The following is a 17,021-nucleotide window of genomic DNA, read 5'->3' as shown; positions in this document are numbered from 1 at the left end:
TTCATGAGCTAATTCTTGACATCTTAATTATTCAAAAAAAAAAATCACAGTAAGCAACAACAATTTTTTTGCATTTAAATGAGCAAAACAGGGACACAAATTTACCTTCCAGCAATGTCAACACAGTCATGTCCCTGTTGGCCTTTGTTATTGCATTGAATGACTCTACGAAGTTTGTTGTGTTATGATCACAACAAACTGTCCTGTCAAACATGTGCACACTCCACTGCTCTTCTACATTTTTGAGATAGTCATATGCTGCTGCATCAAACTCTTTTATCTTGGACATAGCTTTTTCAAAAACGTACTTATTGTAGGCATTTGCCGCAATCTAAAACACCTTATGAAATGCTGCCCCACTCCATCCTGTAGCCTTGCAATTTGAGTACAAATGCTGGCAGCATATTCTCCTAGTAGCTCTTGGGAACACCTCAAACAAATAAAAGCTGATTCTACCCCCTAAAAAACAAGACTAAGTTAATAAACAGCTTCATAATCTCAAATTAAAGACAAAGAAGAAACTTACCCTCATCCTGTCACTGATAAAAGTCCAGTCATCTTTCTGAGATTCATACTAAGCAAACAAGCACCTCAAATTTCTGAAAAAATAAGTCCAGGAATCAATGCTCTCTATGTCAACAATCCCATAGGCTAACACAAAGATCTCATTATTCTTATCTATTGCAACTGCAGTGAGCATAACCCCTTTGTAATACCCACTTAAATGTGCACCATCTATTCCTATGATAGGTCTACGACCACCTAAGAATCCTCTCACTTGAGCTGCAAAAGTTATGAAACAAGCCTTAAATTACAAACTGTCAGTCCATGTAACCAGAGCATAAGACCCAGGATTTGTGGACTTTATCATTTTAGCATACTTTGGAAGAGCTGGATAGGACTCAGCAAACCCACGATGTAATTGCTCCCTCGCTAAACTCTTCACTTTGTATAACAATCTCAACTTCACATGGATCCTGTACCTTTCCATGCACAACCTCTGCAATGAATCAACAGGGACATCTAGGTTTGCCTCTAAGTCTTGTAACAATTGTCTGCATAACCATGTTGAAGAGACCATAGGATTCTCTTTCAGCCTCCCACAAGTTGCATGCTCTCTTTCTAGCTTCTTTATGGCCCAACTGACTTTGTCTCTTAGAACTAAAGCATGAATCCTCCAAGTGCAATCCCTCATCAAACACCTTGCTATGTACCTCTTACTGTTAACATGGTCAACTGAAACAGAGAAGCCTTCTTGTATGCAATAATCTCTGAATACATCTAGAAACTGTGTTTTGGTTTCAAATATCAACCACTCCTCAAGAATAATGGATCCAAATGGTAACTGAGACCAGATTTTACCATTTTTGTACATTTTATCTAACACATGAGACCCATCTAAGTAATCCTCAAAGGTCTTCTCATGTATATTATCACGAACATCTTCTTCTCTCACAATGTACTCATCCTCACTGTCCAACTCCATATCAGAATTAGCGTCAACATCAGAAGCTTCATAATCACCATCTTCACTATCATTAGAAGGCCAAGCATTAGACTCAACATTAATTTCTTCAACCATTCTTTGGGTTTTCTTGCCCCTAGTGTTGATATGCCTCTCTGCTGCAGTTTTCTTGCCAACATCAAGGCCAAACTTAACAGCAGTGCTTCTAGGCACCCTCCACTCTTTGGGGTTAAGCCTGGTTTGTTCTTTGGGCTGGGTTGGTTGCTTAGTCTGTTGTTGGGTTGACTGTGTAGGGGGTATTTTCTTCTTCTTTGGAGTAAGCTTTTTCCTTCTTGGAGGGTTATTTGGTTGAGATGTTTGTGAGCATGGAAGTTGTAATGGCTGAGGTTGTGAGGGTTGAGGTTGTGAGGATTAAGGTTGTGAATCTCCAGGAAAAACCTCATCTGCTGCTGAGGTAGCAAACACTCTTACATATTCAATTCCATCATCATCAACATTCAATACAGGGACCTCTACATCCACAGAATATGCCTGCTAAGCCAAAAGCTGCTCCTCAGGTTCTACTTCCTCTGCCATCCTTCTATTCTCTTCCTTTATTAGCCTATATTTTCAGCCTTGTTCTTCGAAGTTTTTGCCCAACTAGCTTCTGCAGAATGAAACACAAGGAATGGTGTTTCTGTCTCTTCTATATACACTTCAATTTCACTATTCCCTTCATTCCACTCCCACATTTTTAACATTACCCCATCATCAACTAACTCTAACTTACGATTTGTTCTAGGTTTAGTGACAAACAAGGTAAAGTATTTAGGGTGATATACGTTCTGTTTCACTGAATCCTCAAACATATACTCAATCAACTCCATCAAATTGGTCTTATCAGTGTCATCCACCCTCACATCAAAAGTACCCCTGGAGCACGAACTAACAACGACATTGTACTCATCCTAACAACATTTACCAACAACACATAACATCACAATCCAAATTATAAATCGCATACAAAACAAAAACACATCACTTTAGCATAATTCAAATTTTCATGCAACTTATCACACTTAACCCTAACCCTAACTCAATTTTGCAAAAAAAAAAATACAAAATCAGAACTCAAAATGCAAATGGATAAGGATAGTAATACCTTGCGTATGCTTAATCCACCGAATTAGCGAACTTTGTGCGAAATTCAGTCACGACCACCTGTGTTTGGGTTCTAAATCACTTCACAAACTTGCAATTCACTTTACACAAATCGATTTTAAGGATTTTAAGGATTTTATGGATTTTTGATGGATTTTAAGGGTTCTAGATAAATGAAGACGAATACAAAGTTTCTTGAATGGAGAAGAAGAAAGATGGAGGATCAATTTTTTGAAGAAATACGTTGTGTTTGGGGAAGTCAAGCCTAACAATGGCGCCAGTTGAATGCGTAAGGGCATACTGGTAATTTACCACAAACGACACACTGACGGCAGTTGTCATTAATGGTATTTTGCGCAAACGAACGTAAACTCAATGGTATATGGTGAATTAAAACATTTCATGTGGTATATAGTGAATTTCGAAGAAACTCAGCGGTATATCATGAAATATCCGTAATAATTATTATATGAAAACGGAGGGAGTAGCTACTACTACACCTACGTTTCTTTTCTCATTCCTATAATATAAAGTAGTACATAAAACATACGTAGCAACTAATTTGCAACAAAAGTAGTACATTTTTTCTCAAATCTTCGTTTACAGTAGAGATTTTGTGAGACATTTTAACCTTTGTATCCATACTGAAAAACTCATATTTTACTTGGGCGTATGGAACAGTGTTTATGAGAGTCACGTCACATTATTTCATGTTGATTTATAATCTGAAACTTGATATAAAGCAAATTAAACATTGCAGAAATGTTGGATTACATGCTTAGATTTGATGATAAGAAGCTAATCCAATCACTAGACGAACAAGGCCGGACTTGCCTATCTTATGCCGCATACATGGGTTATCATGAACAAGTTCAAAGTTTATTGACTGCAGTTCCACACTGCGCATATATCAGCAATAAAGATAAATCCTTTCCAATTCACCACGCAGCTTTAGGCGGCCATCTTAGTGTCATCGATTTGTTGAGTACCTCTAGTTTCTTACTCGATTCGAGAAGCCAAAATATTCTTCATCTCGCTATAATTACTTCTAACTTTAAACTCGTAACACATCTGCTTAACTTTTTTGATGTTTCGTCTTTGATCTACCAAAAAGACGATGATGGTAATACTCCTTTGGATTTGGCTATGAAATTAAACGCGATTGATCATGACGAAAAAGTTATTAGAAGACTAGTTTTGACGTTAGAAAGAGCTGCAAGAGGCCTTAGATCTTGTCCTATTGATGGTAATTTGTATCAACTTTTAATTCGTGGGGAGATTGTTCGAATTTCCCAAATTACTTCGGATAAAGGGTTTGATTTATCTGATCTCGAATGCATAGACAACGGGTGTACTATTCTTCACATCGCAGCCAGTATGAACCAACCCTTTTCGGTTATGGAACTGCTTAGGAACGATTGTAGCACATCGCTCATGTATCAAGCAAACAACAACGGTGACCTTCCCATTCATTCGGCTGCTCAGGCAGGCGTTTTAGGGTCTCTCAAAGCTCTTCTTGAATGGTCTAATATTTCGACGGATGTATGCAAAAGCATGAATGTTAAAGGAAATACAGCATTACATATAGCTGTGTCAAATAATCAGCAAAAGATGGCAAATTACTTGTATAAACAATGTCCAGAAGCAGCATATTATTTGAATGAGGACCATATCTGTCCCTTGTTTTTGGCTATTAAAATTTGGGGTGCGAGTGATACCGTCCATGATATGATTATTGGGCTCGAAGGAAATATACATACTCAAAGCAGCTTGATGGGTGCAAAATCAGTTGTACATATGGCAATTTTTACTAGGAAAACAGGTCAGTTCTAGCTTATACTAGATAACTGTGATAAAGTGAACGGGTAGATGCAGTATGCCCTCCCTCATATTCATAACCCGCTTAAAATTTGCATATCCACCATCTACCCACCACTCATGGTGGGTCAAATTTTGATACTCACGCGTGCGGACCTACGCATGCATTCAAACTCATCCCCACTTACTATGGCCAACTGGGTATACCCATCAAATTATACCCACCTTAAACAGTCATATTCGCCTCACATTCACTTCAAGTCTGCGTTATATATTTCATAAATCCTTACAAATTTTTTTGTACATCTAATTTTGTTTAAACCAAACAATTTAATAAAATAAAAGTAATATTCTTAATTTTTCTTAATAGTTTTTAATAAAAATATACAAAGTTGATATAATTTAGCATATTGGAGGTATAGGATGGGCGGCTATGGGGTGAGGCGGTGGGTATTGAGTGGGATGGGTGGGTATGGGGTGGGTGAGACGTCATACCCCCACCTATTCACTACTCATGGCGTGTAGACTTTTCATACCTATATCCACCTACTACCCCACCAAAATCATACACATATTCGCCTTAATTGGGGTGACTGCGGTGTGAAATCCCTATAATTTTATGTGCTTGTCATCCCTAGATATTTGATTACCTTTATTAATAATTAACATAAGATGTTATATAAACTATCATGCTCCTTAAGAAAACACAAACCCTCTCCTTAAACCTATAGTCTCTTGTCACATTGACTTCTAATACTATATTAATTAAATGAATTGACATTATTCTTTAGCAGCTAACCCTAAAAAAGTTCCAAATGCAATTGAATCTTTGCAGCCATCTTGAAGAGCATAATACTGAAAGCTCCGAGCCTAATGAACACATTAGACAGTAAAGGGCGTAACCCCCTTTCGTACGCTGCATACATAGGATACGTAGAAGGAGTTCGCTTATTTCTCAAAGAATTTCCAGAACTAGAATTTACTCGCGATCAGGATGGATCATTTCCAATTCACCAGGCAGCCAAAGGAGGGAAAGTCGAGGTAATCAAAATTCTAAACCCTAAAGTACGTTTGCTGAATAATAAACGTCAGAGTATTCTGCACGTAGCAGCAGGGACAGGAAGAACAAATGTCGTCGAGTTTTTACTAAAAATGGAGGAATACAAGGAGCTACTCGATACTGGTGACGATAATGGTGATACTCCCCTGCATTTGGCTGTCAAAGGTGTACATTACACAACTGTGAACCGATTGACAAAGGCGAAACAGACTTGTGGTAACTCAACCAACAATGAGTTGTTGACGCCTAGAGATATTTTTGATGATTATTTGCTGTATCCTGCGCAAAAAGTGCCCTCCAGGAAACAGGTATGTGTTCCTAAAAGAAGTTCAGTTTGACGATTAGTTGTTAATTACTCCCTTTGCTTGGTATTATATCGCTACTTGTTGTCAAAAAATCAACTCAAACAAAAGCTTTTAATGGTGGAGGCCCAGGATATACTACATGCTCCAATATGCGCCCTTACACAAGACTCATTTGGGCTAGAAGTGTGGGTGCAGCGCAAACTTTCTTCATACATGTCGTTCATGTTCCAGTTTGAATGAAAGGTTGTTGACATTCGAATTCGTAATCTTTTATGAGGCTAGCTCTGATACTATATTAAGGAATCAACTCAACCAATAACTTAAGCTGATGGTTGAGGCCCTGAATATAGTATATACTCTAACACTTTTTTTGTAGTATTTTGATTCTTAATATTTTTAGTTGCTTAAGATTAAAATTATAAAAAGATAGTACTAACAATGCGTTGTGATGAATTAGATAAGATCTCATTTGACTATGAGTCTGTTTGTCAAATGGTTGTTAGTTGAAGCTATTGGCTGATTCGACTAGCATGGAGTTTTAGCTAAGTGAGTTGTTTAAGTAAGCTAGCTATTAATAGAATTTTTCGGTTAAAATGATTTGTAGGCTATTTATCAGAGAAAAGTAGGTCAAAAGTCAAAAACTAATGAAAAAGGACCATAAGTAGCTTTTTAGTTTTGTTAAAAGTTACCTTTTCGACTAACATATAAAATCATTTACCAAATACTTTTTTAATGTTGTTTGACTGACGATCGACCAAAAACCGGGAAACACTCATCAATGCTGACCAAAAGCCAAATTATTGCAGATCAATGCTATGAATTTGATGCTAAAAAGAGTTCAAGGGGAAAGCTGGAGTTTGAGACCCAGAAGACATAACCAAAAGGATGACATTTACATAGCAGAAAAAGATCTCAAACAAGTAAAGGACAATAACATGAACATAAGGTTTACGAACAGGGAGCGAGCCAACACCTTATTAGTCGTAGCGACACTGATCATCACTGTAAGCTTTGCCGCGGCATTTACTCCTCCCGGAGGTTACAAAGAAAACATCGGTATTCCAGCATTGATACAAACTCCAGCATTCAGATTGTTTCTCCTTTGCAATGGTTTTGCCTTTATTTTCTCAATAATATCAGCTTTAACTCTCATTTTGGGCATGAATGTGGAAAGCTTAACAGATATTACACTCTTTATTGGAGGGTTTCACATATCTATAGGTATTCTATGGATGTCTGTCGGGTTTTTAGCTGGTTCAGTCGATGTTCTAATGCTTTCATTGATGAACCCGAAAGATACAAAGTGGGTGTGGATCATTATAAGACGTTTGATAGAAATCGTGATGGCGCCTGTTGTTCCTTTCGTGGTTTATTTATGTAGAGATTATCACGGGATTTTAGAAGTTCGTATTTGGTATTTGCTTCGTTCTTTTTCCGAAGAAATTTCTTATGTCGATGTTTCATTCTAAGATAGTGTGTGGTTTTGTAAGTAGATGATGCCAGTGTACTACATATTCGAACAAATAAAAGTGAAATTGACGTTCATGAAATGTTTTCCACCAAACTAAACACCTCTCCAGGCAGACGACAAAGAGTTCTTAACCAATGGCATTATATGGTGGCACATGCAAAACTTTCTAGGTTAGTCGTCCTATAATCACTAACTACCGACTACTAGACAGTAAGCTCACTAGCTTTCCGTTTCCTTCAACAAGTACATACACCTTTTTCCCTTCAACTTGAGATACGATATCGTTTTATCGTCAGACGTTTCAATGGAAACTAATTTGATTAATATACGAAGGACTGTGTGCTTACAAATAGAAGTATATATAGCATAAATTAGCTGATATTAAATGTCGGAAATATATAGGTTACAGGCCGTAACTGGAAAGAATTATTCTTACAATGACACATCCTTCATTCTGAAATACTCGCACCTCAATGTTGTGTGGTAAAATGTCACTATCAGCGGCAAGTATAATGGAACGGAGGTAGTATAAGTTTAAAGGATATACCAACAGTTGGAATAGACAAACAGCAAAAGAAAGATGGATTTACAACATATCTGCACACTAATCAAACAACATCGGTCCTTCGGTATCATACTTACGAAAATCATCAAACTCCCTGTAATATCTTCAAACCAGGAGCGATAATCAAAGGTTTTCATGAGTGTCGTCTAGGTAACGTTAGCATATGAGATACAAATAATCTCATTCAGAGGCAGTCGGAATGCTATCGGCCGTCTTGGCACACTGTTTCTGCTCCTGTTCTGTGTTGGAAAATACGATAAGATATGAACAAATAGCAACGGACTTTATTGTAATCAAACTACGTCCTATGTATATAGTTACTTAGGAAAAGAACTAACAAGTAGGGATATAGGAACTTCACCTTCTAACTGCTCATAGCGAGAAACAATGTGCTTTGCATACGCGACTTTTTTCAAAGCAGAAAGATGTGAGCGCATATAATTCCGCAATGTGTGCTTGTGCGTATCAGAGCCAATCTCAAAAATTTTCTGGACTACATAATTTGCAAATTGATCCTTCATCATCATCTGAATAACAAAGTTCAAGAAAAGAGAATAGATAAGGACTAAGGATCCATAACGATGAATTAATGGAGGAAATCGACATTACACGATCAGACAAAAGCACATGATGGACAATTTGAGAAACTATATGATAAATTTGTTATTGGACTTGTACACTACAAGACCCACACAAGAGAAGTATTGATTGCACACAGACCTAATGAGGTTCATTCTAAAACCAATTACTATAAGCAGGAGTAGCCCATCAAGTATATTGTTAGTCAATCTCTCTCTAATTCTTCGATGTGGGATCACATGTGGGTTATTTTCCAACACTACAAACCCAGAAAACTGAGTGTGCAATTGCCTTTTTCTTACCAAAATATACCTGATTTGGTCAAAGAGATACCATTTAACCCTTACATTAGCTTACACAAGAAAGAAACCTTCGTATGGATTACCGATCCACATACTGTACAAGGCCTATCCGTCAAACTCCTTGAGCGAGTATGGTGTACGAGAACTCTAGTATTACATAGTATAAGCTTGTCAAACAAGCTACATAAATCTCACAGTAGTATTCCAATCTTCTGCACTGGGAATACATTTTCTCAAAATTATATACAGGTTACTCTATTCGAATCGAGAGTAACTTAGTAACTTACCAAAAGTGATTCATTGTTGCCAGACCGTGCAACGATTTCCTCAATTATAAGATCTTGTTCCAGATCATCGCCATATTTTATACATTTTTCCACAACGTTGGATGCAAATTTGTGCTGACTCAACTGTACAAATTGACCAGTCAGCTTGCGGATTATTTGGCTTCTGTGATGCGGCATTCCTGTCTCCAAAATATGCTGCAAGGAGAATATGTTGATTAAAATTATACAGTAACAGAAGACTAAAGTTTAGGGTTTAGACATTAAGTTGAAAACGTAAGAGATATGAATAACAAAAGGCAACAAACATAGAAAATCCCACATTTGAAAACGAGATTCTGGCGGATCATTCGGTGGAAGTGGAAGCACATCCAAGAAATGTAACAAAACTTGCAACAAATTTGGAACATCAAGGATAGCAAGCATTTCCTGTTTAATAAATAGCACTATAGCAGAACATCCAGTGGCGGAAAATTATTATGGCGGGAGAGGGCATCCCCTCAAACTTCTTTTCCTATTATAATACTTCTATTTATATAATGACACCTTTACTAATCATATAATAATGGTTGTCACAACGATGAAGTTTATGACTTTATAACTAACAGGTTGAAGAAGAAGAACCTTGGCCCCCGTTATTTTTCAATCTAAGTTTAAGGTCCAAATCCCCCCCTCCTCAATATTTCACCAAATTACGCCACTGAAAACATCCCACCATGGGCAGAGCAAAGATGTTGGAGGCCTTATTTATTTTTGGGATATCTTTTAATATATTAAAAGATACATTTTTTCCACCTTCAAGAAAAATAATTCAAGACAAAATGTACTGTAACATTATATTACTTCAAATATAAAAAATGCTTACAAACTAATCATTAAAAAAGTGTTGCTTAGAGGCGGACTTGAATAACACCATTTAATATTTAAGGCCTCTTATTTTTAGGGGCTCTAGGCGGTCGGCTATCCCGAATAGCCTAAGAACCGGCCCTGCATCCCACAATTTATAGTTTCCATTTTAGACTTACCATATTTAGTATACTCTTCTACATGTTTTCCTTCTTGTTCTTTAGAAAGGGAGGTGCTGAATTTTATAGTTGTGGTAGTGCAATATGACAATAATAATGATACAGAAAATCCAAACGCAAAATTTGAGAAACAGAAACATTTTACTAATAGTAGTGATATGTGTTAATACCTGAGTAACATAATTTCCATACGGGTCTTTAGCTAAAGTAGAAGTAGATTCGAGGATTTCGTCAACTATAGACCGACTTATTTGCTCATCTGAACAATGTTCTAGAACTCTCTACAAAAAGAATAAAAAAGTATTTAGATAAAGGAGATAGAATTGTGAAACAAGTATTTAGATAAAGGAGCTAAATTTGAAAGATACCTGAATGACACGGCAACCATAGGGGTGACAAGAAAGTGTAGCAACTTGCCCCGTAAATGAAGAAATAATGAATTTAATTTTCTCGGTTGGGACAGATTCAATACATTTTTGTATCACATGGTTTCCATTTTGATCATGCACACATCTCATAACATGCCCATCAAGCTCCATTACAAGCTTCACCTTCTGATCGAGCTCAATTACCTCAATAGCCTAAAGATATAAATGAAATCGTAATGTTAGAATGTCCTTCCACTGTGCTTTTAAATCAACGTGAAAGATAGTAGAACTTTGTAAACAATACACCTAAGACGTATAGTTTTCAGTGCAATGCATGCAATCCATGCATCGTTATTAGTCAGTACATAATACACATCAAATGGATTCCTGCGTGTAAATGTGCAATCCTATCATTTTCTCCTAAAGTTACTAACTACTTACTCTCCGACAAAGACACTTCGTCTGCTTAGGTTATTAGAGACAAAACTGATAAATTTGTTAACGGGCTTGTGCACAACAAGACCCGCATAAGAGGAGAGTTGGTTGCACATAATCCCGATGAGGTTCCATCCTAAAACCAATTGGTATTAGAGTACCCCATCAAGTTTATATGTTAGTCAACCTCTTTCTAGTTTTTCCATATGAGATCACATGTGGATTATTTTTTCAACAAGAACACAAGCTTCTTTCACCTCAAACGGCTATATTAGTCCTAGTCCGAACGAACTTACTGTTCCTTAAATACACATATCTGAACTAATTAATTCGAGATTTATTAAAATTTATAATCTATATGTGAATTGAACTTGGGTAGCCATGATCTAAACATATGTGAACATCATAGACCTTTATCGAACTTATAGACATAATTGAAATTGATTGAAACTAAAGTCTACAAAGCGACTTCAACAAAGCTAAAATCCTACTCTCCACTCTGTCTAAAGCCTATATTTCCCATATAACTATATAACAGCCATTTTTTATGTTTTGTTCCTTTTCATTCTATCCTTTGCATCTTATTTATACTTCTAAACTAGAAGGTAAAGAAAGAATGCAACTAAAAGCAGATATGAAACTACACATGCTCTAAAGATTCAAGTATTGTCGAGACTGAACTACAAGATGTGTTTTAGTTTCCATTTTTAGAAAGAAATAGGCACAATTTTAAACATTCTCTGATTTGGGTGCTTCATGAGTAATAAACATAATGCAAATAAGTAGAGATAATATACCTTTTGGATCACACGACAACCATACATTTGCAAACTTAGGGTCAAAACTTGTCCCGTAAGTTCATGTGCAAGTTTTCTCCTCTGTTCAGCAGTGCCGTGCTCAAAGAACTGCAATAACAGATGAAACACACTTCAGAAGTTCGTGAAATCTAACCATAATCGATATAGGAAAGGACATGCTTTTTTCGAAACAAAGATGTACAGACAAAAGCACCTTTTGAACAACATAATTTCCGAATACATCGATCATTAGTTTTGAAGCATGCGGAAGAACTTCATTGAAAACCGAATCCTTCTCATCACTTTCACAGTTCTCTAGTTTTTGCTGAATAAATCGGCTACCATGTTGATCAATACTACAAGTGAACAGAAATATTATCAAATCAATGACATTAATATCTCAGGCACCAGTTTCTAAGATTAGGTACAAGAAAAATGGTTTAAAAAAAAAAAACCTGAATTCGACAATCTGGCCAGAAATATCTGATAATCCGAGGGTCCTCGAACTGCAGGATTTAAGTAATTCGAGAAAGCTCAGCCTTTTAGGATTATCAGAACTCTCGGATCCTCTTTGTCCTTTCCATCCGGAAAATGTAGACGCAGTTTTCGGTGAATTTAGTGAAGCACTGGTGTCATTTCCTAGCCCTTGATGAATATTTTTAGCAAAGGACGATCCTGGTAGCGCAGTAGAAGGAGCTGGAAATCGTGACTCCCCTAAACTAGGAGGATAGCCATAGTAGGGAACACTAATGTGGGTGCTACTTTCGGGAGTGGAAAAGCTCGGCTTTCGCATTGCAGAAAAATTAAGTTCTTTATCAGTTGTCAAAGAAGCTGCATCAGCGTCTTCTCGTGATGCACGTGCATTCAGTTGGAAGTGAAGAGTACCTGTGTGATCATTGTCATAGAGTGGTCGAAAGCATTGACCTTGAAGCGGGCCACCAAAAGGAGGCCGTAGAGCTTGACTTGTATATGGGTTCACCTCACCGGATAAAGTCTCCATAGGTTGCTTGAAAAAAGCCACCTTGGAATAGGCGTCAACTGGCGGTGGAAATGCATTGCCCTGAAGGTATCCACCGCCAAACGGAGGATGAAACATGGAATTCACGCCGTACCCGCTCAATGCTAATCGTGGACTAGAGAAGCCAGGCTGCGGAACGCTTGGGTAAAAATGATTTCCTGAACTCATGTAGACGGCCGTTGATGCATATAATGGAGGTATCGGTACCAGCCCTGTGTTAGGAATGAACGACTGATGCACTGGAATAAACTTTTGGGCGGCACTAGTTCCTCGGGGAATAGCATAACCTTGAAATCCAGAAGGTGGATATGTTGTGTCTTGTGAAGAGTGAGGAAGAAGCCTATTCTTATCATACAAGTGTACATTGTCACGTTTTTTTCGATCATTCTCTATCATTATTTCCCCTGACACATCCAATGATTTCATTCTTGACTCTACTACGGAAATATCTGACCCAATATTACTTTGAACCGATACATTATCCTCTAAGTCAACAGTTCTGCTGTAAGAAGCAGTTGACACGGAGAAATTGTTAGAGGAATTCATGGTATGCACATTACCAGAAGTACTAGATGCAGAAGATAAGTCCTGCATTTTAAGTATATGGTCAGCTGTTGAAACTGTGCCACTTTCATGATCATTTTCTCCTTTGACCGCTGTACTAGATGCAGAAGATGAATCCTGAATGTCCCCCTAAACCAACAACAAAAAGACGGTAGCCATGAGCTAAGCATGAGAACAGATGATAAACCAGCTGACTAAGATTGGAATCAAAGCAGCTCTTCGAAACCATTATACAAGGAACTAATATCTGTCAAGCAACCAATTCAACCAAAAGCTTAAACTGATGGTTGAGGCCCCAAGATATGTTATATACTCTAACACGCCCCCTCACACGAAAGCCCTTTGGGCTAGAAGTGTGGATGCCGCACAGACTCTCTTTATACCTGGCGCGAAATATTCCAATTCGAAAATGAGGGGTGGATGAGATCCGAACCCGTGACCTTCCGTCACGTAGGCTTCTGATACCATGTCAAGGAACCAACCCAACCAAAAGCTAAAGTTGATAGTTGAGCCCTAGGATATGTTATATACTCTACCAATATCGAACATAAATGATTTCTTTGCTATAGTTGAGCCAGAGTAATAACTTAATTTTGGTTAAATGAATCTAAACAAGAATTTCCAAGTAAATGAGTTACGAACCTCCATTAAATTGACACTACTTTCGTAATGGTCAACTAAAGATGCCATCTTCGTGGCATGCACAAAACTTCCATTCTGATCATCAGAAGGTTTGCAAAGAGACATGGGTTCTCCAGGTTCCTCGTTATGAGTAGCCAGCAAAGCATCAGTACCCGAATTTGGTTTACCACCAAAAGATCCCATAAGACGCACCAAGTGACGATTATCTTGTGAAATTAGAGGAGGAGGAAGCCTTGGATTCAAATTAACATTAGCATAGTAATAAGCAATGTAAGCTGGATCAGTTCGCATTTGTTCTTCCGACTCAGAGTCTAATATCTTTTGGTCAATGCTAGCTATAGTTGAGTGTCTCTGATACATGAAAGCCCGAAAGGCAGCAAGGGAACCCTCAACGGTTGGTGGAGCACTACCACTTCTATTAGGCACCATGCGTCTTTTTCCTTCAAAGAGGATACTCTCCTTTGGTACTTTGCTTACGGCTTCATGACCAGCAACATTGTTGAAAGGTGAAGAGAATAATGCGGAATCTATAGTGGGTGGCCACTTTTTTGAGTCATCGTTCTCTAACATCCTGATAGGACTCTCAATCATCATCCCAACTAGACTTAGCGCGCACCTTCCCAACAATAACTCCAATATCAGCAATCGTATCTTCCTATTATAGACGTGTTCAATCAAATCATAGAGATTACATACTATTCAAAGATATGAATCAAACTATGATTAAAATGATTAAAAAAGTTCGTTAAACGGTGAATTAGCAGAAACCCGTCACGGAGAGCTCAATGAGAATCCAAGAAACTTAAATCTACCACTTTATTATGAGCTACCCTAATGACTTGGTCATCCACCCCCTTCTTCAAACAATCAATCCTATTGGATGAATAGTTACCTCATCCCATTTAAAATAATTGTCTACATTGTAAATACTCCTAAAGCATGTACAAACTTTTGACAAATAGCTTAGCCAATTCATCACTAGTATTCCTCCATCCAAAGAAAGGAACAAAATGAGTAATTTATGCCAATACTTTAATCATAAAAGTAACAAATAAACAAAAATCATAAGGGATTCATAAGAATTCATAACAGACATTTGATTGGGAAGTGGAATATCTATTTGATTCTCTTAGACCTTGGTAGACTAGCAAACACTACTCCTAGATAAATTTACAGCTACCAATGAGAAAAATATAGAGTCAGTCAATTATGTGCTCCACAAACTATTGTCATTTTCTCGAGTCGAGGGTTTCTCTGGGTGCAACCTCCTTATACCCTTTGACAAGGGTATGGTTTGTCATCATCTAACCCTCCCCAAAGCCTGACTATAGCTTATATGAGCGAGATATATCGGGTATGATGTTGATAGATTATTGACATATTCCTATGTTCACCTAATTGAATTATTAGTTGCAGGCATTGTCAAATTTCAAACAGAAGTTTCAGATTGTCAGGCAGAATCGCTCAACAAAATACAAGCTAGGTACCTAAAAAACATTACCCAAGAACAATCCACTCCCTCCCTCCAAAAAAAAGAAAAGAAAAATAATTTGTTCTTCATTATCAAAAAGCAAGAGTTAAGTATAGTACATACAACCATAATAATCCAACTAATGCTTGATAATATGATTAATAAACACTTAAAAAACCCAGAACAGAAAAGAGCATAATGATGAAATAACTATAATTAGCAGAATATTTTGTCAACCCATTTTCCTTCTAGAAAAACTAGCAGAAAAACCCAAAAAAAAAGTTGACAAAAGAACAAAAGAAACTTACCACACCACCAAAAGGGACAGACACAGAGAAAGTTGAAGTCTTTTTGAAAGACCAGTCAAAATCCCAACTTTCTGGGGACTTATATGAAGATTGGGAATTGGGTTTATGATCAGAATTAGAAATATGAACTCTTTCTCTTTATTTGCAATAGAAGAAAGAGAAGAACATGGAAATGAATGAATGAATGAATCAATTCTGATGAATATCCAAATGTCATTCAAGAGAATAATTTGAAGAAGTAGATTAATATTAACACTTTTGCTGGTTGGTGCAATAAAAAAATACATATAATTAGTGGTAACAAAAATAATTGAAATAGTAATAGACTAATAGTATCAATGTATCATTATACCGCTGTTATTTTTATATTCTTCTTTATAATGATTTTTTGTCATTTTATTTTACCTTATTCCACTTTTTAATTTTCCTGTTGTGAATATACTATCCGGTTCTTCTAAATTGAGTGTTTTTAAGAAAAATATAGATATTTGTTATTATTTTTATTTTTCTATGTTATTCTTGATTAGAATTTATGAAGTTTAGTATTAAATTTTAACTATGATTTCTTATGATATATATGGAAAAAATATTCATATAGAATCGTGATAGATTTGTCTCAATATATATTTTTTTAATATTAACTTTTTAGAATTTTTATAAAAATTCACAATTAAAATTTTTTCATTTTTAAATTTACATTGAAATTTGCACAAAAAAAATGAAAAAACAAATAAAAATAGAAGGAGTAATAAGTAACAAGGGATGTGTATGTGAAAAATTAAAAGAAAGTTAAATAAATAAATGAAATTATAAAAGTTACAGATAATTATACAAAATAAAAAATACATACTAAAATAGCAAATGAATATATATATATATATATATATATATATATATATATATATATATATATATATATATATATATATATATATATATATTAGATGAATAAAAAGGAAAGAAGTATTAAAGTATTATCAAAATATTCATAAAGTCTTTCACGTCACGAAATTGCAAGATTGCCATTTTGAAGGAAAAGATAAAAGGAAAGTGAAAGGAAAGTATGGAAAATGTCAACATAAAATGGCTTTCGACTTCGTCGTATCGTACTATCAAAGCTTTGGTGATGATGTTTGATGTACATTGTAAGTTGTAAACTTTTGCTTGTCTCCATTGGCTACATTCTCCAACATTTATTCCAATATTCTATTTTCTCATGTACTTCTCTTTAGAGGTGTTCATTCGGTTGATCGGGTCGGTTTCGGACGGGTGTTATTCGGTTCGGTTGCATTTCGGATCGGTTATTTTTCGGCTGTGTGTTACAACGGGTCACACTCGGGTCGAGTCGGTTAGTCACGGTTCGGTTAAAGATCGGTTATTCAAGCTATCGGGTTAACATCAGTT

The 17,021-nt window shown here is 36.4% G+C and overlaps 3 protein-coding genes across 5 annotated transcripts; 2 read left to right on the top strand and 1 right to left on the bottom strand.

The window, feature by feature from the left end:
- Window positions 1–3,367: 3,367 nt before the first annotated feature.
- Window positions 3,368–4,438, top strand: LOC130813588 (uncharacterized). Its single transcript, XM_057679425.1, has one exon. It carries the CDS (start codon window positions 3,368–3,370, stop codon window positions 4,436–4,438), a length of 1,071 nt encoding a protein of 356 aa, XP_057535408.1.
- A 790-nt stretch (window positions 4,439–5,228) lies between these two features.
- On the top strand, window positions 5,229–7,345 carry LOC130813152 (protein ACCELERATED CELL DEATH 6-like). The gene is made up of 2 exons (XM_057678910.1): window positions 5,229–5,791; window positions 6,595–7,345. Exons 1-2 carry the CDS (start codon window positions 5,297–5,299, stop codon window positions 7,255–7,257), a joined length of 1,158 nt encoding a protein of 385 aa, XP_057534893.1. The 5' UTR covers window positions 5,229–5,296; the 3' UTR covers window positions 7,258–7,345.
- A 213-nt stretch (window positions 7,346–7,558) lies between these two features.
- LOC130813151 (pumilio homolog 5-like) lies at window positions 7,559–15,911 on the bottom strand. 3 transcript variants are annotated; one of them, XM_057678907.1, is made up of 10 exons: window positions 15,618–15,911; window positions 13,839–14,493; window positions 12,070–13,325; window positions 11,829–11,970; window positions 11,615–11,722; window positions 10,383–10,595; window positions 10,185–10,295; window positions 8,993–9,187; window positions 8,186–8,351; window positions 7,559–8,063 (listed from the first exon to the last, which is right to left on the bottom strand). In XM_057678907.1, the coding sequence occupies exons 1-10, from the start codon at window positions 15,902–15,904 to the stop codon at window positions 8,005–8,007; spliced, it is 3,192 nt and encodes a 1,063-aa protein (XP_057534890.1). In that variant the 5' UTR covers window positions 15,905–15,911; the 3' UTR covers window positions 7,559–8,004. The 3 variants fall into 3 exon arrangements, with proteins under 3 accessions (XP_057534890.1, XP_057534891.1, XP_057534892.1); XM_057678908.1 differs by having other exon boundaries at window positions 7,559–8,058; XM_057678909.1 differs by having other exon boundaries at window positions 13,839–14,454.
- Between the last annotated feature and the right edge of the window lie 1,110 nt (window positions 15,912–17,021).

Source organism: Amaranthus tricolor, chromosome 5 (genome assembly GCF_026212465.1).
Source record: "Amaranthus tricolor cultivar Red isolate AtriRed21 chromosome 5, ASM2621246v1, whole genome shotgun sequence".
NCBI classification, from domain to species: domain Eukaryota; kingdom Viridiplantae; phylum Streptophyta; class Magnoliopsida; order Caryophyllales; family Amaranthaceae; genus Amaranthus; species Amaranthus tricolor.
This window is presented reverse-complemented; position numbering and strand designations above follow the sequence as displayed.

Excerpts from the sequence above, each read along its gene's own strand:
- LOC130813588 (XM_057679425.1), top strand. The coding sequence starts at position 3,368 with ATGTTGGATTACATGCTTAGATTTGATGATAAGAAGCTAATCCAATCA.
- LOC130813152 (XM_057678910.1), top strand. The coding sequence starts at position 5,297 with ATGAACACATTAGACAGTAAAGGGCGTAACCCCCTTTCGTACGCTGCA. Across the intron at positions 5,792-6,594 it reads AAGTGCCCTCCAGGAAACAG|ATCAATGCTATGAATTTGAT; the intron begins GTATGTGTTCCT and ends AAATTATTGCAG.
- LOC130813151 (XM_057678907.1), bottom strand. The coding sequence starts at position 15,904 with ATGTATTTTTTTATTGCACCAACCAGCAAAAGTGTTAATATTAATCTA. Across the intron at positions 10,296-10,382 it reads ATGGTTGCCGTGTCATTCAG|AGAGTTCTAGAACATTGTTC; the intron begins GTATCTTTCAAA and ends TTCTTTTTGTAG. Across the intron at positions 9,188-10,184 it reads ATGGAAATTATGTTACTCAG|CATATTTTGGAGACAGGAAT; the intron begins GTATTAACACAT and ends TTCTCCTTGCAG.